Source organism: Sinohyriopsis cumingii, chromosome 14 (genome assembly GCF_028554795.1).
Source record: "Sinohyriopsis cumingii isolate HCF-2022 chromosome 14, ASM2855479v2, whole genome shotgun sequence".
Classification (NCBI taxonomy): Eukaryota; Metazoa; Mollusca; class Bivalvia; order Unionida; family Unionidae; genus Sinohyriopsis; species Sinohyriopsis cumingii.
The window spans coordinates 17,853,943-17,877,363 of record NC_142974.1 but is presented as its reverse complement, the minus strand read 5'-3'; the positions used below and the strand labels follow the sequence as shown (position 1 = coordinate 17,877,363).

Sequence of the window (23,421 nt, the reverse complement as noted above, 5' to 3'; positions counted from 1 at the left end):
ATATAGACTTTTTATATGCATTTCTTTTATAGATTTAATCGAATCCGAACACAAATTCTTATTGTAATAGCGGACAATGAGATGGGGATGGTTTTGTACCGTTTCATCTTCTACATATTGTGCTTGAAATTGTGACTAATGATTTTAAATTATTATTTTTTCTGGTGCTAAATTATAATCTGCAAAATAGTATATACACGTGCTTTTAATTCCAAATCTACTTCCATGATGCCACTACGATTTTTCTCATCCTCCGAAACATGAGATAAGATAAGAATTTCGTGTTATTAGGTAGCCTATCTTTAAATATTTTCACACCACCCGGCATATATTATATTGGCATCAAGCGGGAATAGATGACCTTGGTATTCACTAATTTAATCATCCTTCATTTTTGTTCTGTCGTTGTTAGCATATTACGCATAATTTAAACTAATCAAACTCTTCTTTGCAAATATGTAAATACTTATGGCATTATAGCGCGTGTCTTTCTTCTGATTATTTGTCTTAGATATTTGCGTACATTTAAATTTCTTGCAAATACACGCAAACTGTTTTTACACACATTGCACCTTTTCATTCCGTATGCCCGAAATCTTTATCTAGTTATTACTGTTAAAATCCGCCATACGTACCATGGTATGCCGCAATTATATTGGAGTCAACAATATAATGTTCTGCAGCAGAGACCTGACAAATGATTCCGTCTCCTAATAGCTGAACACATTTCTTACTCTGATTTATAGCAAAATAACATCATTTTACATCCATTATAGTATCTGTCAATAAATTATCTTCAGAGAAAGGAGATAACACACAGCTCCAAGGACAATTGCACCCACTTTTTAATGGCCTGTACCTTGTAGCAGATGCATTTGTCATCTGTATATGTTATTTCTTGTATAAGTTGCAATCTAGACACCGTAACAATAGTAGGATGATTAAGATTACACAATAACTGATACTGTGAAAGAAATTGTGCTGTCATTTGAAAGGTTGTTGATATCATTATGATATGTTAACAATTAAGACTCGAATCTACTAGATACATTTTCGATAGTATAGGCACTGAAAGTTTGAATGGGATGCAAGCACCCGGGGATGATATTTACCTTAGAGTGCCAGTAAGCCCCAAAAACACTTACGCAACAAATGAGAAACTAGTTACTGGACTACAAAGGGATAAGGGTTGTTTTCACGTTAACATACCCAAGTAGACATTTTAAAAATGACTTCATTTTCTTTTTGGATTTTAACCGAATATGTTTCAAAACATGCTATCGAACCAGCACGTTGACATATGGGACAGACATAAAAAAATGCGATTAGAAGATCATGTATATAGTCATGCTTATAGTATTTAAAATTAATTTGTGTCAGATACAACTATTTTGTAAAAAAAATACTAATACAAACTTTAATTGTCTTAAAACAAATACTGTTGCTGCCATTACATTCGCAACAAGATTACTGACGGAAACTACTGATGTACCGGTACAGCTAAGAAGTACCATGTGAGGTACCAACGGTAACAAGACCCGCGGTATATTCAATATGTGTAAAGCCTTAATTCTGTGATTTCAATTTATAAACTCTGCTCCCTATTCTGAGCTCACTACGTGTCTAATGGGTAAATCTGGCTTACTTCTCAAAGACAAAATATATATCAAAGTGTTATTCTTATTGTTTTTATAGCTCTGCATCATTCAAAAATAATGCAGCTCTTTCCCTTTCCATTCCTCAGATCTACGTCCGTTTAAAACACTGTTGCAATAGCTACCGGTACTTTCTAGGTATAATGTATGTATACTTTCATCATAAATCTGTTTATATGTAATTGAAGACGAAGTAGTGGAACCCTCTTTCAGATTCCGGTCGTTTTAAATCAAATACTGAAGCCACGTATTATAGCTATGAATTTTCCAATGAAACAATCTGTATAAAATTTAATATTCTTATGACAGCATTAACTCTACAGTGACAAGTAATTTCGTTTTGTTTGTATTTTCTGAGATTTATCAGATCACCCATTATGATACTAGTTCGATTTAGTCATGTCTGCATATTTTGTACTCTTATGTAGTGGGTGTTTATACGTTACATGTGGACTTTATGCATATTTTCAATGCATATAAAGCATGCATTTCCTTTTGAATATATCATTTCACCGACACAATCGTTTGTCATTGCTTCCACTAATGAATGGAGTCGGGACATTTTTGGTTGTTTTCATCTTCTTTGATACTCTTTGTACCTTAAAAGTAAATCTTGCATGTCACATAGTGATAACACCTGATCTGAACGTATCCTATTATTATTATCTGTCTTTAAGCCTGTCCGTTTAGAATCATACGCGTAGTCCAAAATGATTTCTTTGATTTTAAATATTAATTCCATTAAATTAGGAAGATGACTGTTTCAAAATGGAGATTATATTTTGAAATCCGAACACCCTATATTTGGTTTTGGAGTTTCAGTTGACAGATGACCGAATAAGCAAGATTAATTTGTCGTGTAATTGGATTTAATTGCGGTCGTTATCCATTGTGAAATGGAAACTTTTATTACATTATTCTATAAGGTTAGTCAATACAACTTCTTATTTTCTAGCTGATTTGGAGAACGATATTTTAAAATTCTTTCCTCCAGCCTTGTTTTAAACCTTCTTAATATAGATTAAATTTTATTAGAAAGAACGGAAACGTATTTGATATATCTTTCTCCTTTACCTTTATGTTATAATAAAATTTTATCCCTTCAGCAAACTGGATATGTTCTGGTTTGTGATCCTTCAAACATGTATCTGTTACGGTAAATCCATAGTCTGATAAGACGTTTGGCACATCACAATATGTGTTTTCTCCCCTTTTCCTCCAGTTTCTCTTTAATATAAAATTATATCTAAGATATATAATTTTAACTGATTATCTACGTGCTTAACGCGGACATTTCAAGCAGAAATATTTCTTAACTTGCTTGTGTAAAGTTTCAGTAGATTGGTCAATTTAACAGTCATTATATTCAGTGCATAAATACATTCCAACCCTAGACTGATAATTTTTAGAATTACTGAATCGTAATATGAAACCATTAAAATATCTTTATCATTCATCTGCTTTTAAATTTTCTGGCATTTGAAATATTGAATTTATGTCTTTCTAGTTCATATATCAGACCGTATGTAAAACATTAGCCATTTCTTTATAGTTCGTTTTGCAATATCCCATTAGTCCACTCTTGTCTATTAATCCCCGAGGACTAGGACTGCATGCGCGAGAGTTTGTGTTGGAGCTATTTCGCTTGCACTAGAGCGCTGAATGTGTTTTTCCATTGTGTATGATTAATTGCCCAGAGGTTGTTTCTAAAGATATCGTTAAAATACTGTAGATGTAAAGCAAAACACGAGTTCTAAATAATTAACATCGGTCATGTCTCAGATTTCTTTTTTTTTTTTTGTTAACTTAGTACTGCACCGACAGTTCACATTGCGAGTAGCGTTCCGGACAACTTTGAGGTTAGTGTGGGTATGTATGAATACGTATATATCGTTATGTATATTTAATTTACTTTTTAGTTAGTTTTCTATTATTTCTTTTATTTATTTCCTTACATGTTATTGTAATGTAACATTGTATGTTGGACTTTACCTTGTCCCAAATTGAATTCATTTCTGCTTGACCTGACTGACTTATTATTTTTTATTTTGTTCTGTGTAAGTAACTAATACATATATACATTATTATCTTCTGGGTATTGTCACAATATCAGGATCATTATTAATAGAAGAAGTAAATATGTTTATTTGGGTCTTGGTTTTGGAATTTTCTCAGTGTAATCCAGGTTATGGTTTTTATATTGTAAACATTAGGATCATTCTAGAAGGTTATATTCCATTAGGTAATGTTTAATGTTTGAAAATTGTAATTGTGACCTGAGGTCAAGTAGAGAATTAGATAATATTATAGCCGAGAGGATCGTTTAATTCGTGCTTTAAGTTTTAGCAGAATCAATTTCTATTATATGTTGTGACCAGTAATTTTGGGCTGATTTATTCTTCTTTAAATTATTGAATTCAAGTGATTATTTTCTCTGCAATACAAATGTGCTCTGAAATAATTATTGGACAGAGACATTCACTGGAATTTAGAGCGAATTCAAACCTGGCATTATATTACTGTGATTTACAAAAGACTATTGACATATCAACGCTTTGAAAGCACCCACAGACACATCATCGTCTTCAATTTGGGCATTTATTCTGGGCTTTTACTGAACTTTTTTCTGACCATTAAATTGCTAGGAATTGTCTGTAATTCTTGAATTATATGGGGTTTTTAATTTGCAACACCGTACGATCTTTTTTCTCCTTTTCACTTTGTATTCTAGGGAAATAAATTATTTTGTTAAATTTTGAAATGCTTGTCGTCTTTCACTCTTTTCTTCTACTTACTTTAAGAGCATAGACTCGTAACAGTATGTATCTTTTAATATATGCATATGTGTGTGTTAGTGTGTGTATGTATATATACCCCCCCCCCCCCGCCATTATATATGAGCAGTCGTAGTATAATGAATTTACTATAAATTGCATTCGGATGCTCTGGCCATTACGTCGTCATCTTATTTGTTATCATGCCGCATTCATTATGTCAATAGGTGTTATGACACCCATCTAATATTGGAAAATGTTTTATGGGGTGAAGGTCTAAATGACACAGTAGCCATGTGATTGATTCATATATTTAAAGTAGATTATGAATATTAATGAAATACCTAAAGTATATACCTAGACCTCGTAATTACTCCTGTTGATGTCAGACGCTTACTTAAAAACGCCAAGATATGACATAGCGATGTATAAAATGATGAAACTGATCAATCTATTCAAAAGTATGCCACAAAGTGAGGTCCACTTGTTGTTTTGTTAATTTTCATCTAAACTTTGTGTGTATGCCATTATGGAGGAAGTTAATATACGTTAATATACGACCGTTGTTAGCAATCATGCTAAAGAGTTTAAAATTAACACTATTTTACATTACATGAATTTCTACTGCCTTAATTATAACAAGTATGTAGATAAAAAAACGAATATGTTGACACACCAGCATTCTGAATACCTTCTATTTGATAGAGAGCATTTATTATGTTTAAATCGTCATGTGTTGAGAGAAAATATGATAGAAACTCGTTTAGTCTATGATTAAAGTATCATGAGTTCTATTTATCACATCAATGATTCGTTATATTCAAATATTGATGATACAAATGTCTTCCTCCAACAATCAGATAATCATAGGAAATATTTAAACATCGCATCCCCTTTACAACGACCACAACAACCCTCCAGCCACCATGCACCATCCATTACATCGGATGATTGAAGCGTACGCTTTAAGAAAGACTACGAATGACATAAAATAATTCTCACGCAAACCTCGTGCAAGTAAGTATACATTTATCAGTAACAATGTTTTGTCACAGCGGCCATCAGACAAACATAGATCTGCCAATAAAACTAAACAGAGTTTAAAGAACGTTCCACCAAATAAAAACAAATGATTCCCACTGTGTGATTTTGTACATGAATTGTGGTCTACCAGCAAACCACAGCTCTTTAATAACCATGAATGCGCTAAAAATGAGGTAGAAACTGATTTAAGAAGAAGATAAAAACGAGTTATATCACGGTGGACCATGAGTTCCATAAAAGTGCCATTTCTTCCACTTATGCTGATTAGTACAAGAAAACTGTTCCAACGTATCAAAATGTTTGAAAATTTCAAGACCTATTACTTCATGTGAAAAATAATAGAAATATATGCATTTAAGCGTAACCCCAGAAATTGTTTATACAAGTTATGTATAGCTTAAAGCTGGGACCTGTAGGCAACAGCTAGGACTAACACACTAAATCATCGTCCTTGAGTGCCAAGGATAATAGTGATCAAAATATATCCAGTTTGTAATAAAAGGATAATGATATATTCAAAACATTTATCATTATTATTTTATCATTATTATAATAATCATTTCACGAGTTGCTGCATGGATTAAATGTCTCTCGTAGACCCCGAATATTGATATGTAATCTGTATTTGGTTTCATATGCATGTTTCTCAGTGTGTGTATTTTGCTTGTGTTTGCGTGTGCATGTGTCTGCGAAGAGAAAGGTGGTGGCAAAAATATAAAGAGAGAGGAATATAAATAAGTTCATATTTTCATTTTGTGAAGATTAAATGAGGCATAGAGAACATCGCAGCAAAAAAAAAAAAAATTAAACAGTGAATATTTTATCTTTTCCTCTAGTGTGTGTGTATGTTTAATCATAATGCCAAATATCATCCTGATGTTGGAATTTAAAAATAAGTCTCTCCTCCTAATGTAGGTAATGTACACACAGGTTAGTAATTAAAACCTCTCGAACTTGATGTGTACGTATGTCACTTGATAGGACCTCTCAGTGTGTATGCGTTCCGAAGTCATCCAAGACCTTTTGATGCTGTTGCGTCGGCGTTTTTTATATTTTTTTTTTATTGCGTAGAGATGATGAAAAACAGTGCTACTGAGATATACATGTATTCTTTGTAAAAAATAAGTTTGATTTCATGTTATACGCAATGAAACAAATCATGGTTTCTGTTTCTGAACTTGTAAATATTCGATTAATGATCAAATGGAACTTAAGTTCGAAATTAGTGATGCTTTTATTTCCCTAGTTCCTGCCCAGAAGCTATAGTAATGTCTACAAAATGAGCACTTCGAAGATATGAACCATTTTGAGGTATCAGATACCTTTTAGAAAAAAGAATGACATTACCTATTTCCATATCATAAGTTGATGTATCAATATTGCAAATAATGTTTAAAATGTGTTTAGAAATCTTCATGAATGTTTCAGCGAGTATTAATCTATTGTAGGTCGACTGAGATAATGTAGGTGTACACTATTAAGTGTGGTGTAATTTCAGAAGACAAGTTTATCAAGTATGCGTCTGCTGTTACGAACCCTGTTCCGGTCATTTACATCATTTTTCTAGTTATGTAAACATAAGAGTTAGGGTTCATTTAACAGTTCGCTACATAAATTTCATTCAAATTGTACTCTTATCCATACATTGTAAAATTTTGATCAAAATATGAAATTTCAATCTGCACCGAAATAAATATCTTATTTATAACTTAACCTGAAATATTGCCTCCAATGCTAGTTATCTTAAAAAAATGTGACATTTAGCTTTTTATGATGCAATAATTTATATATGTAGTAACGGCAATACAATAAATAAAGAAAACACAGACTCTTTATAGGAGCCATGCTATTAGGGAGACATTGCTGCCAGGTTTGACTCTACCACGTTAAGAGATCTACATTTCATTATGTATGTTAAATGATTAGATTTCATTTCTGTTAAATATATCATATGATTGACATACAAACTCTCGATTGCTTAGTCGACCTGTCAACTGGATACTGGATTTAAAATGGCCGCCATCTCTTAACAGACTAGAAGTAGTTGGACTGGAGATTGTTTCGTTCCTCAAGTCATGTGTTTGTTGATTGTGTTAATCTACCTTGGTTGTTTCCTTATTCTTTGGATGTTCCGTATAGTGTGTTTCTTCCTCCACTTGCTTTTTGGGTTGAGGGGAAGAGAGAGAACTATCATATTTCTCTAACCTTTTTCCCTATTCGTACTACATCCATTGCAGCGCAAAACAAAATGTTGTTTTCAAAGCAGGCGCGCTTAGCACAGGAAGAAAAATTCCAGTCGTCTCCACTGCGCCTATTCCAGTATAGAATTTTACAAATTGACGGTTAATTTTGAAACTTTAGTTGAAATTCCTATTAAACCGTCAATCCTTAAACCGTCAATCTTGAAGTCTGATCAACCACTGCGCATTGCAGTATTCAACGCTCAGTCAGTAGGACCACCGGAAAGGCGCACATAAATAGTTAACTTTACTACAGGCCCTTTTTTACATAAAGGAACGGCAAAAAATATGAGGCCATGAGCTAACATGTGCGTATCTAAAACCCTCCCGTTACTCCATAGCGTCGTTTCCACAGCAATACTGCGGAGATGGAACTGCTATCATTGCAAAGAACTCTGTAGTTCACTACAACGTTCATTTTCGAACACACATCATTTGAACTGGTCCAAACCTAGCTCACAATGGAATTAAAGTCAGCCAATTTGTTCGGCCTATGACGCCCCCTTTCTAGTCGAAGAAAATAAGCAAACAGAATCTCTCATTTTGGAGTAGTTTCCTAACCTGCTGGGGTGTGGAAACTCGGTGAGTTGATAGCCTGTTTATTCTTCTTGCAGATTCCATCTTTCACGTTTACTGTCCTAGATTCTAGTCACATTTCCAACCTCAAACAGTAAATTATCCAACCTACCCATAAACGTGGTCACGTTTTAGACTAGAATCGTTATAGACCTGATGATAATGTTCTAAAGTCTCCATTTGTCTTCCACAAACTTGCATCAGATCAACTCTGTGTCAAATGTCATCTCATCGTATCAGTCCCTAAACTTCCATATCTGTTTATTACTAAGAAAAATCTCCGTATGATAAATATAACCCAATTAATGCCTGGCATCCACGAAAACCTAACATCTTCGTTTTGTTTTGCGATTTCATGGTATTTGTTTTTGTATTCTTGTCATTGTATATGATTTTGTACTATCTAAAATTGAAAAGTCTTAGAGCTTCTAAAAGACGCTGTATTATTATTATTATTATTATTATTATTGTTACTGTAATTGCTATTATTATTTGCTATTATCTCTGCGTAATATATAATTGGTCAGACAATGAATTGATGTTAATGAATGTATCATTGGAACGCTCAAGATTGAACTCGGTAGATATCTTGAGTGAGTCATCATCATGTATGTCATCTGACCCATGGCCAACTCTTCTACGGTCATTACTTTTAAGAACATTGGTTGCCTATTTCTACGTATGTATGTATGTATGTATGAATGTATGTGTGTGTGTGTATGTATGTATGTATGTATGTATGTATGTATGTGTGTATGTGTGTGTGTATGTATGTATGTATGTATGTATGTATGTATATATATGTATGTCCCTCTAATTCCTGCTTCCTGCATTCTTACTCGTGTTGTTTAGCATTCGCTCCGCCTTCTTTATTTTTTGCGTCGATATGATCATTCATCTTTAAGATCATGTGTTACAGACTACCGAGTGATTCTCAATTTACATCAAAGAAAAAAGAAAATCACATTTAATAAGAACAGAGCTGCAGAGCGTTTTTCCTGTAGATGTTCTTTGTACGTAGATTTAATGGTCTGAGTTATTATATACTGTATAAACAAGATTGTATATCTTGGACGGTGGTTAGGTCGAACAGTGTGAGTTGTAAATCAATAGTAAAATCTAAATTATGTATACGACTTCAAGTAACTGCATACTTTTATTAGCCATGTATAATAGATTATTCTAGCTGTTGGAGAATTTTCCATTCTCGTGAAATAAAAGACCTAAGTACTTATATTAATTTACAGCATCAATATCGTTATTGCGTATGTTAAATTTACATGTATGCTTCTTTTTTTAAATAAACACGATACGTTTTGTTGACTCTGTCTTGACTGTAAGTTTCAAGTTATTGCAATATCTACTAACGATAGTTTGTGTTTTATCTGTGTTGATTGCAAGTTTCCAATAACGCAATGTCTTCTAAGCATATCAAGAGTATGTTGCCTGTCAACATGTTTATCCATGACAATTATAGTATCATCAGCGTATAACACCAACATAATAGTTAACATATTTACAAGATCAGTATGCTTGGAAGGTACAGCGCATCTGCTACCCCAATTTACTAATAAAATCATGGGTCAAAGAAGAATAAAGAGGGAAAAAAATGAATATGAAATGTTCCCCTTGTCTTACGCATTTTTCACATGAGGAAAACCAAGAAAATTCATTATTTATAAGTACATATGATTTGATATCGTTATAAATACTTATTATAACATTAAAACATTTTCATCTGATAACTACCAAGTAAAATGTCTGCCATAATCCAAATAAACAAATTACATCCAACAATAAAATTTACATTCAATGTCTCTAAAACTAAAGTTTCATTCTTGGACGTTGATGTCATGAAAAATGAAAATAATGACATTACTACCATAGTTCATGTTAAAAACACGAATATTCATCAATATGTTGAATATTCTTCATGCCATCCTAAATCATGTAAAAATCGGATACCATATAGTCAAGCAAAAAGATACAGAAGAATTATTTCGGATGATGCTGTTTTTAAATCATCTTTGACAGAGCTAGGTCAGCATTTTTTAAATAGAAATTACCCTATTGACATCATTAATACTGCTTTCCAAAAGGTATCTTCTCTTACACAGCTTGAATCTTTACAATATAAATAAAAAATAGAAATGAAGATATCATTCCTTTTGTTATTGAATATAGTCCAAGTTTGCCTAATATAGGTAAGATTATCAATAAATATTGGGATTTATTAAACTTATCATGTAAAGCAAGTGTTAAATCGCTACACGAAAGCAAACCCACACTTGCTTATAAAAGGACTAAAAATCTTAAAGATTTCCTAACTAATTCCAAATTAGAAAAACCATCATATAAAATAGGATCATCAACTAAATGTAATAGACCTAGATGTTCACACTGTTCATTTATTAATGAAAATACTTCTTTCAATAGTAATAATACGAAAGAAACTTTTAATATGAATTGTGACATTAAATGTGCAACATCAAATGTTATTTATTTGATAACACGCAAAAAATGTGGCATCCAATATGTTGGACAAACCAGTCAACAAATATCTAAACGTATGAACCAACATAGATCAGATATAAAAAATTATATCGATCAATCATTTTCATCTCATGTTGCCGCACATTTTAACAAAAATTCCCATACATTGCAAGATTTCTCCTTCCAACCTATTGTTAAAGCTGATTCTGAAATGGAACGTCTACTAAAGGAAAGCTATTGGATTCACCGTCTTAATACGGTATATCCAAAAGGTCTAAATTCAAAAACACTATATGACATTTAGTAATTTTTTTTTTTTTCTTTTTTTTTTTTTATATTTATCATTTATTTTATTTTATTTTATTTTTTCTGAATTATGTCCCCTGTTTACAATTACATATGAATATTTCATATTATTTTACTTTGCAGAAAATCTTAATTGGTAAAAGTATAATCTAATAACATAAAAATAAGTTTACTAATTCTTTAAAAATGAAATTGAATTTGTACTTAATTATCAATATAATATGATTAATTATTTATAAAATACTTGATAGTAAGCGTAATGCACACCATATTTTTATTATATTTTTATTAAATAAATTGAGTTCTGATAACCACTTTAATAGCTATAAAGATTATATTAGTATATATGATGTATATATTTATCTTTTTAATTATTTATTTATTTTTTGTATTTTTTTATATTTTTAATTTATTTTCTTTACTTCTAATAAGCGTGTATTATACATAATACAAATATTACTAAAACTGTTTATCTCTATTTGTTAATAAATTGTATATATTATTAAAGGCACGTTTAAAATCGACTAACGTACGAAAAAGTGTACTGTTGCATTTTCTAGTAAATATAATATGGCCATGCAAAATACAAGTATTGTCCGTTTTGGAATACTATTAATGAACCCAGCATGAGTCTCAGATAGTAATTTACTATCGTCAGGAATTTAGAATATCTTAAATTTAATATTTGGGTAGAAACTCTACCAAGCCTTCATATTACAATAATAGTTCTATAATCTTACTTAACGTCTTTGTCACCTTCGATTAAAAAATTGTGAATAAAACAGTTAGCCCAATTATCTGGTACATAGCTAGTATCGAAAATTACATTAATAAGTTTTACAAAGACATTTAACATTACAGGAATTAAGCAAAATATATATTCATTTAAAATATATGATATATTGAACCTGCGTTATTATGTTTAAGATTGTTAACTTTTAATATTTTTTCAGCTGTAATTGGATCATTCAAACCAGAATTATCGATAAGATCATCCGCTTGAATGGGATTTCACCATAGGCACTACCAGTGTTCACCGAATTTATTTCTTTAATGCGTTCAAAAAACTTCTTGCATTGCATTACTCTGAACCGGTTTTGTCTTGCAGACATTATCTCTCATACTCCAATATCTCTTTGCGTCGTTTGACTGTAAAATGCTTAATTTACTTTGCAAGGATTCTTTTAAAACTGGAGTAATGTTTCGTAAGAGTTTTCCTATAGTGTATACTGTCAGTTAGCATATTAGCTTTACTCATTAAATATTTCTAAGTTCTTGGACGTGACTATACAAATAGCAATGTTTTCTGGGTTTCGCACACTCACTGCCAAACCATGGCTTAGAGTCAGTTTTATTCCTGTGTTGATACCGTCATTGAAAGTTTAATGAGTTATTTATGCACTGCACACCCTAATTTGTACATTGCACTTTGACTGTTTAAACACATGCTACTCGTTTATTGATTTGTAATCACAGTTTGAATAAAAATGAGTTCGATTGTCCCAATTAAACAGATTTGATATAACATTTAATGACTATTCTTTAAACGTTTGAAATAAAACAACACAAAGTACTGATTATTATCTTTTTACGTTTTCACAGAAACATCCAATAGAAATTGTGATGTAAACATTCTGGCTGGATGAAAAAATAAAAACAACAACACTAAGCGAATTAACATATACGTAGACTATGAATTTCTACGAAACCATAATTAAAGATGGATAACACAGAGTTCTTAGAACAATATCATTTTTATTGGTAAAAGCCACACGAATCACGCAGTTCAAGTTAAAATCCATACCTATTTTATGCCATTACAACAATGTTGTAAATCAAATATTTATAATATATATTTATTTAATGATATTAATATCGTGCAAACAAAACTCTGATGCGCTTGTGGAAAACTAGACTAACATGTATATATGTCAATGTTTAATGGTGTCAGCCAGCAAAATATCGAGGCAATGTATTTCGATGGAAGGTATCATGACCGTTGTTGATTATATGCTCTTCTATGTTTTGCTATTGTCTATAAGCAAATGTAGTGAAATTTACCCAGGTATTTGCCTAAAAACATTGCATGTTGGCTGGCACGTTGTTTAATATATTTGTGTATTCTTGGCCGTGCATATCTGCATATATATTTTCCTAATCAATTATTACATTACATTTTTGTTCTTTGAAAACCACCATAATCATGTTAAAGAGTGAAACGTACTATGTTTGTACTTTTGGGAGATATGACAGCTTACTTATCTTCCTTTAAAGTAAATTACAAGAAACTGTTTTTTTCCACTGGGAACACCAAACGTACATATAATATAATGGGACCTATATATAGGGTACACTGAATACTACGATTACGATTAGAGTTTGTCCCATCCATATGGGGTTCTCCGCTATTAGTAGTTGAGCAATTTTCTTAGTTCTTCATTCATAAACATCCTGTTGCAATCAGCTTCGCTCAATTCCAGCTGTTGTTTGAAACTGTCTATCCTGTAGCCGAATTTCTGACAAAAGTAAAAGACTGTATTAACATGAAAAAAGGAAAAACATTGAGATAAACCTTAAATAAATATATTTACCTGTCGAATGATGGGAAGAATTTCATTTAAATCTTATATCTAATATAGATATTTATGATAACACAGTGTTTGCTGAGAGGCAATGATGTAACTCATACCCCATTACGTATTTTAGCAAAGGCTTTAAAACGACCTCACTGTTATAACAAATCTTTAAAGGGTGCTCAACCTACTACTACCACTAACAATAACAACAACTAAATAATACATAAATGCATAGCTGGAACGAGGAGGTTGAGAATTGCAGGCAGAATTAGAGTTATTACTAATATTTCTATTGTGATTTCTACCATTGTGTACTCTGGCTGACGCTTACCTCTCTCGTGTGTCTGTGTATATCGGGCAGGAACTCCCATTGTTTGGCAAGGTGAGGTACGCCCCCCAACTCCATCCATTTCTTGGCTATGAATATGCAAAACTCTTCCCATCCATCTGAACCCTCTAGGGACAATATCTCAATGTAGACAACCTTGGGGTTCTTTGCTGTCATGTTTGCTACGATGGAAGCAGGGCTAAGGTACGCCTCACTGTGTGACATCCAACGCATTTCCATCGCGACGTTAAGCGGAACCCGACCATTGTTGTATTCGCTTTCAACTTTATTGATAACAAACTGGGTCGCTTGTCGAATCAAGTCGTAGTTCTCATGCTCGCTCAAGTCAAAGGCAAACTCCATGTCATACACACCTACACTCTCGATGTATTTCCTGAAGTGTACCGCTTCGGGGAGTTTCTCGTATAAGTCGTCTCGAGTTGGGTACATTTGAGTTTTCAAAACGGTGAAGGCAAATAATTGAACGTTAGAAAATGAAGTAGCTGATTTCAATAGAGACACGGATACTTGTTGAAATATAGAGCTGGAATAGTCAAGTCTCGCCTGACTTTCATAGTGACTATCAGTCGCCAATATGCTGTTGCCCGTGAAATCCCTGTTGATTAATCGCGCCCACACCTCGTCTTTGTGCGGATTATACGCAGAAAAGATTGACCGACTGTTCACAGGAAACCAGAATAGTTCTACAGACCAATTGTTCTCTACCAGATCCTCCAGCACACCCGCAGTGTAGAAAGTATCTTTCACACTGAGGTACTTGTTAACCGTTTTGACAATAGTCGGTGCGTTTTCCACTCTGATTGTCATGTCATACACAACCCCAAAAAGCCCAAAGTTTGCTTTGACAGCTTTCATCATCTCCTCTCCATGCGTTTCTGTAGTATATGTTTTCAGCTGTCCATTGCTGTCCACAATCCTCATCTGAACTACATAATCAGATGGGCACTTGCAGTCCATGCCAACTCCCTAGACAAATGTATTAAAAAATAGCTACTAACCAAGAGGAAATTTCTCTTGAAAGGACTACATAACATTAGTACAAATTTATCTTTTCTTCTGAGTTGTCTTATTTCCGCTGTTTCATTTTGCTTTATTTTCTTATTTGTACCTATCTTGTTTTCATTATTCATGCTAGAAACTTATGAATTTACATTTTTTAATGTATCTGTATGTGCCAAAATGATATAAAAGGTCAACGGATTTAAAAAGATTGGGGTTAATATATATTGTCTTTAGAAACAATGTTAGATCTGTAATGAATGGCATCACGACAGGCAAACAATGTTATATCTTTATTAAATGGCATTAAGAAGACAGAACATCACTGTTATATCTTTATTGAATGTCATTTATAAGACAGACAAACAATGTTAGATCTTTATTGAATGTCATTTATAAGACAGACAAACAATGTTAGATCTTTATTAAATGACATTAAGAAGACAGAACAACACTGTTAGATCTTTATTGAATGGCATTAAGAAGACAGACAAACAATGTTAGATCTTTATTAAATGACATTAAGAAGACAGACAAACAATGTTAGATCTTTATTAAATGACATTAAGAAGACAGAACAACACTGTTAGATCTTTATTGAATGGCATTAAGAAGACAGACAAACAATGTTATATCTTTATTGAATGTCATTTATAAGACAGACAAACAATGTTAGATCTTTATTAAATGGCATTAAGAAGACAGAACATCACTGTTAGATCTTTATTGAATGGCATTAAGACAAACACTGTTAGATCTTTATTGAATGTCATTAAGAAGACAGACAAACAATGTTAGATCTTTATTGAATGTCATTTATAAGACAGACAAACAATGTTAGATCTTTATTGAATGTCATTTATAAGACAGACAAACAATGTTAGATCTTTATTAAATGACATTAAGAAGACAGAACAACACTGTTATATCTTTATTGAATGACATTAAGAAGACAGACAAACAATGTTAGATCTTTATTAAATGACATTAAGAAGACAGAACATCACTGTTAGATCTTTATTGAATGGCATTAAGACAAACAATGTTAGATCTTTATTGAATGTCATTAAGACAAACAATGTTAGATCCTTATTGAATGGCATCACGACAGACAAACAATGTTATATCTTTATTGAATATCATTAAGAAGACAGACAAACAATGTTATATCTTTAATGAATGGCATCACGACCGACAAACAATGTTATATCTTTATTGAATGGCATTAAGAAGACAGACAAACAATGTTATATCTTTATTGAATATCATTAAGAAGACAGACAAACCATGTTATATCTTTAGTGAATATCATTAAGAATACAGACAAACAATGTTAGATCTTTACTGAATTGCATTAAGACAGACAAACAGAAAGACGGACAGATCAAAATAAGCTTACGTGGGATCCAGTGACGATGACACTTACTACCTGTACAATGGTAAGGATAACATTTGCAGGTATATTGACGTTGTTCTCAAGCTGGAACGTTTTGAATTCTTCGTTGGGTACACCAGCCATAATGTGAATATCAACGGTGTTGTCCTGATTCTGTGAAGACATTTTAAATATTTATGAAAGAAACTTAAATATTTGATTAGTTCTCGACTGCAGATATGTGCTGAAAGCGGCATCGAAACTTGATTTCCGATTGAATATTAGGTTTGAGCGGTGGGTGGTAGAGATGGGGTAACTATGTATACTTTATGGGTAATTTGTAAGCAAATAAACAGGTAAATAGCAGGGGGGAGTATATTACTTTAAATAAACTAATAGTTGACCTATTTAAAACTGGTAATGGCTGGCTGTGATTAAATTAATTACAATAGTATATCATGTTCTGTAAGAACCCGAGAATTTGAATTTGATGACAGAAATAAAAGTAATCTTCGTTGTGTTCTTGTCACCTCTTGAAAAATGTGCAATACCTTTTATAATGTACGGAGGTGTCAATAATGCTCCGGAAAATATCTGTACCAACATATCTTTGAATTTTATATTTTTATCTACACACATACATATGGGCATCCGTGTATGTGCATGCATAAAAAATATACATACATATGTGTGTGGCTATATATATATATATATATATATATATATATATATATATATATATATATATATATATATTCAGATTAATACATAGATTGTGTAAAATTAATGTTACCGTGATTTTAACTTCTGATGATGATTTACAACTAAGTCACAACAAGATATAAAAGATTTGCATTATGCTACGTAAGTCGAGGTTACATAGGAAATATTCAAAACTAAACGAGGTAGTGCAATAGTTATAACCTTTAAGAAATTAATATATAACTTACAGCTCTACAGCTAAACATGTGAAAGTCCTTAAATGTATTGGTGTGGTACCTCTCAGACTCCATCATAGAGGACCCCCAGTGCCGAAATTTGATTTTACGCGTTTTATTGCCGCCCTTATTATATGTACAGCGTGTATATTCAAATATAATTTTGACAGATTTATTAATTTTGATTAGGGTTTTGTACACCGTCTTACTCTAATGTTTATATAGGTCCTTAACCATGGCTGGATTCGGAGCTTTAATTACCTATGTGATGCTTGTCAGGGATCTATGTTGTCCAATGTATGAAATATGCGTATACTAAATTACTGTATGCTACCCTTTTTTATGGACTGGCTCTATAACCACATTTATGTTTCGAGCTGTCTTTAGTTATGAGGATTCCAATGTAAGAAAAAATTAATTCCCGATAGGGAGGTCGGGTATTAGCATGGTGCGGTGGCATGGGACTGAATTCTTCCGTGACAGAGGCCAATACCGTCATTCCCATGCTTTTAGTCCTTATCTAATGTGAAAGTGATGTGTGTAGAATAGAGGAGGAAAGTATAAGATTGATAATAAAATAATAAAGAGGAGAAAGGTTGTTGTTGTAGGGTTTAACGCCATTATTCAGTACAAGATATGCTATACATGGCGGGCAGTATAAACGGTGAAGGAAGAACTCGCGAAATACCCGAAGAGAACCACCGACCCACGAGAAGCTACTGGTAAGCTTTCTCACATAACCACGTTAGCTAAATCCGAGCCTCAAACTCACGCAGACAGAGGTGAGATGGCAGTGATCCGTAACGGTAAGCGATTTATAACACTCGGCCACTCGGGGCCCCGAAGAGGAGAAAGAAGAAAAGAAAATATTTTTATTGCTGAGTGCGTGTATGTTGTGCATTTTATACCTCGTAGTTTTAATAGATTGTATATTTACCCCCCGTTTTTGTGTTTTCGTAATGGTCTCTAACTTGACCTTACTTTTGGGGAGATCCGATACGATCCGTGCTACCTCGCGTGAGCTGCGTAGCTTAGGCATCGTACCATCATTTGCTCCTTAATCAATAAGGTCAATCTCTGTCCAACTGTTTGTTATTTTTGTACCTATCGATGTTATTGCTTGTATTGGGTTCTACGAGATATTCAGTGTTTTTATGAGTATGTTATTTTATTAGTATTAAAATCAGCATTTATGTTGCATATGTTGATATGTTGAATAGCAAAATTACAGCTGCAAAAACTATGCGTGAAGCTCGTTTAGGATACACCTCTGGCATCGTAACTGTTTGTATATCATATAAAATTAATTTATTGTTTTCCTTTATTCGGAATATGTTTATAAAGTATATAATCTGGATATAAGAATATAGTTACAAAATTACAGTCACAGAAACTATGCAGAGAAGCTCCTTTAGGATAAAGTCTATAGGAGTGTTTATACCTATCGTGTCGTGTTTGTTTCTCTTTATATATCATATTTTACGAGAAATAAATTAATTTTAAGATCTAAGTATCATTTCTAAAGGTTTTCATAATTTCGTTAATAAAGTGTGCTAGTTTTCAGAGTATATTTTCTTATCAATGATGTCATTTGTATATACTAATTATTTAGATTCCCCTCCCCCCGTATGTATCTCTATATCTTATTCGTGATTATACAGCTGTCTTTGGAAGTTTAGATACATATTGAAATATGAATCTTTGAATCTTTAGGGTTGTTACACAGTCTGCAGTGTAGTATAGTTATTATAGGTGCATGATGGCATTCATTAGGTCCATCCTATAGCTGCTCATTTATTCCATATATTCTCCCAGTTTAAATTTGTTGCCGTAGCTCTATCTCTTGTTTCTCTTTGAATATTAAATCGTTTAGTACGTTATATATGTTTTTATCTCCAATCCAAAGTATAGTAATGTCTTTGTACATATATTGTTAATCTCTTGTTCTTTTGCCACATCTCAGTGGTTCCAGTAACTTTGTAAGTATATGATCTTTAAAAATAGAATCGTATGGGTGAGTTATTTATGTGTTTCATTTTATTTAAAATAGTTGCCGTTTGTGTAATATTTATTTTTGATACGTTTAAACCTCCTTTCTATTTGTGTCTATATATATTTTATTATTCCATATAAAGTCTAATCTTCCACTATATGACCTTCATAATTGCTTCAGGTAGGTGCACTTTATTCATAATATAGTTGAGTTGACAATGCATGTAGATTTTAGCAACCTGAATACGTTCCATTAGATTGAGTGTTGTGTTTGACCGAATTTCAACCTGCTCTTATATTTTGATTAGTAGTTTACGGTAGTTGAGATGCATTAAATTCCTGCCATATAAAAATGTTCTTACGTGCTTTATAATTAAGTTAGGGAGACCAGGGTAATTGCCTCTCCAGTTACCTATCAGTAATATTTCTGTCTTATCATGATTCATTGCTGTTCGAGAGACGTTTCCAAATTGTATGAATTCATATAGTAAATGCTTAAAAGAAAATAGAAAATTCGTCTCTGGTGAAGTATGTGCAGTCGTTTGCATGTAGCATAGTTTTAAATTCCCCTTTCCAATTAGGTATTTTAATTCCAAGAATATTAATTGTTTGTTATTTTTGATATTTAAAGATTCTATTGCAATACTATAGAGTATCATTGACTGGGGCAACCATGTCTTACTGATCTCTGTATCATACATTGCTCTGTTAATGCATACGTTATGATGTTATATATTTGTACATTTCTTTTATGCAATTAATTATATTTATAACGAAACCACAGGTTTACATTGCTTTAATGATGAAGTCATGCTCTTTTCGATCAAAAGCTTTCTCGTGATCGAATAGAAACACGAATCCATTTATCCCCTTATAGCACAAAATTAATTTAGAATATTTCTAACCCGCCCCCCCCACTTTGGTTTACATTAATTATTGTATCCAGGCAGGTGTTAATCCTGTTGGTGATACTTTTCCTAAGTATTTTGTAGTCATTATTTAGTAGTGCAATTGGTCTCCATTTTTTATTTAATTTCATTCTTATCTCCCTTCCCTTTATATAGTAATTTAAGTATCCCGTTACTCCGTTTTAGCCATTTCCCCCTTAAAAAGTATATTATTATAACGCAATTCTAGTACGTCGCTTAATTCATTTTAGAATTTAATATTGAAAGTTAGCCGAAGTTTCATTTCACCTTGGCGATTTACCTTTATCCAAAATTAATTTCTTTACGAATTTCATTTTCAGTAATAAGCTTGTCACAGTGTTCTTTTCTTGTTCTGACATTTTTTGTTAATTAGTTTTCATTATGAACTTGGTTATAATGTAAATGTCTATATGTTTTTTGGTCAAATAAATTTTTTGCAAATACTATTTAATTCCTTTTAAAATAGTTTTGTCTTTGTAGGTTGTATTATTTATTTGTATACACTTTATTTTTTTCCTTACATCTTTTTAGTTCAGTCCTTTCGTAAAGTCCTCTGTCTCTTTTTGTACACTTCGCCAAGGGTTTCCGCCCTTAACTGGATACCTTGAGTGGTATTTTATTCTAATATGTTCCCTTGTTTTTGAAAAGTGTTTCCTCTTGTTCTGCTTGAGCATTATTTCTCCACTGTATTTCGTGATATTCCTCATGTACCCAATGTTTCTGTATTTGCTTCGTTTTGTTGTAATATTTTGATATTTGTTTTATTCCTTTTTTAAAATATTTTCCCAATTATTCATTAAATCTCCATAGTAATTTTAAGAGATTTCTTTCAACCGTAGACAAACAATGTTCACACACTCGTCGCCGAGCATGTGAGCATTGTTCATCTTCCACAGTCCTTGTCCCCATTTGATTTTTATTAATGATCTTTAATTCCTGTATCACTAGTTTGTGGCCTGATATTTATCCTTTTAAATATAAAAAAAAGGGTCTAAACGGTTCCCCTTATTATGAGAATAATTGTATGTATATTCCCGTTTATTTCCATTACATTATCTAAAAACATTTATTGTTTTTAAGTGAGTATTTGTTAATTTTAATATTTTTTAAAATCAGAATCAATTAGTGTCTCACTTTTATCTAGGTCGGACAAGCAATACCCAGCAAAAATCGGCAATTTTATGCATGCTGCTATTGCGTAGCGCTGTGTGTATATATATATATATATATATATATATATATATATATATATATATATATATATATATATATATATATATATATTCACATTAGTTATAAGGCTAACTTTCTTGGGGCTTCTTCCACTTATTTATATTTATGTGGTTATAATCTTCCTTGAAGTTCATTTTGTGTTTCACATAGTTCTTGGTTCAATAACTTAGGGGTACGGCGCACGAATGCAGCCACCCCAGATTTACTATGTTCGGTGGTTACTTGTGAAAACTATGGCCTTTAAAACCTTTTTTAGTGTGTTCACTATTTACGCTGGCAAACCATGTGTATACTTTTTATTGTTCCGTAATTTTGTCATATAAGCCATTGATGTTCATAGTCAAGATATTTAGGTTTAATCCCTCTATCTTGGCTATATCAATGGTAATGTATTGTTTATGATGGGGTTTTCTGATCATAAAATGTATTAAATTTGTAATAATCTAGTTTATAGAATAGTAATCCATTTTAGTTCGTATAAGGTTCTTTATTCCTTTCGAATTTTACCTGTATTTCATTGGTCAAGACCTCCAAGGGTATCCAAGATAAATCAATATTTGTCATCTTCCTCTCTATTAGTGGCCGAAATAAATCAACTTGTCAAGGTCTCTCATTTTCTGCAAATCATGCTCAGTCTCGAACTTGACAGCCCTTAGTTCTGTATGCGTACAGGATTCTCTTTTGATTGGTTTAGCTAGGGATGTGGGGAAGCAGGATTTAACCTTACCCCTCCCCAATCTCCTCGTTCCCCTGATTGGAATTTGCCATACTAATGCAAAAATGTCAAAACCAGTAAGACAAAAATGACTATGAAAGGTGAATATATGTAAATGGTACTTAGTGGTAGATACATTGAAATTCTATGATGTAAATAATGGAAATATTTAAAATGTGATACCTTTCTCATACACAAAGAATACTCTAAACACAGAATGTGGACGCCTCACTGACAAGACGTTCCGTAATGTGAAGATTTAGTCTTACAGTGAGGCATATATACACAGACGATACAGTGAAAGATCGTCTGTGCGCTGGAAGTTTTAGGTTTATCCCATCGAAAGCACTTTGCACATGCGGCATAGGATGCACCGAACTCACTGTTTCGAAATATTGTACGATATACATATATTACCCTCGGGTATCGTTGCGCACAGAAAACGAAACCCGAGTACATGTATTTAATATATATAGGGATTTATACACTTCCGTGAGAGTCACAGTACATACCTTCTTCATGTATATTTTCTTTTTTTCGGGGTAATCGCTGTTCAGTTTCTCCACGTAAATTAGCACATGTTCAGGATCAGCAAACAGAGACGACCAGCTGTGTCGAGCACCAGCACATCGTACCTTTAATCCCATATCTCGGGCTGCAATGATTAACCTCTTCAATTGGTCGAGTGTTTCTGGGTAGGCAGCCAGAACTTGTGCTCTCTGAGTTTTAGCCCAGTTCTTAAAATCCTCGATGGTTACACTTAGGTCGGGACCTACCATCATTTGAAGCTTTTCCTTTATCTGCATCAGTTTACTTGACATCACTATGTTGGGTTTACCTTCTATCGGTGACGGTCGCTGGTTTTAAATTGGACATATGTGGATCAGATGGTTTCATCATTGCAAATGTTTGGTTTGTTTCAATATTTGTAAAATTCAGCGACGTAATTCAGATATTTTATTCTTGTATAAATCATTACAACATAATAAAGAAAGTGGCCGATGTATGAAAGAACACTTTAACTCCATCTGCAATACATTTTCTTTATCCGTCATCTATGTAGCAAAGGTCTAATTGAAATATATTTATTTTGTCTGCCGCGTTCTATTCATTTGAAACGATTAATTCTAAAGTATTTCATTTATATTTATATTTTATAGTGAACGTAACATTATGCTCTGTTTTCTATACATCATTAGTGAATTTCAGGTCATAATATCTGATTCG

General features: G+C 32.5%; 1 protein-coding gene across 1 annotated transcript; it reads right to left on the bottom strand.

Annotated features, from left to right (window-relative positions):
* Positions 1-13,496: 13,496 nt before the first annotated feature.
* Positions 13,497-23,015, bottom strand: LOC149783344 (uncharacterized). The gene is made up of 4 exons (XM_089933376.1): positions 22,707-23,015; positions 16,442-16,561; positions 13,996-14,979; positions 13,497-13,604 (listed from the first exon to the last, which is right to left on the bottom strand). Exons 1-4 carry the CDS (start codon positions 23,013-23,015, stop codon positions 13,497-13,499), a joined length of 1,521 nt encoding a protein of 506 aa, XP_089789502.1.
* Positions 23,016-23,421: the final 406 nt, after the last annotated feature.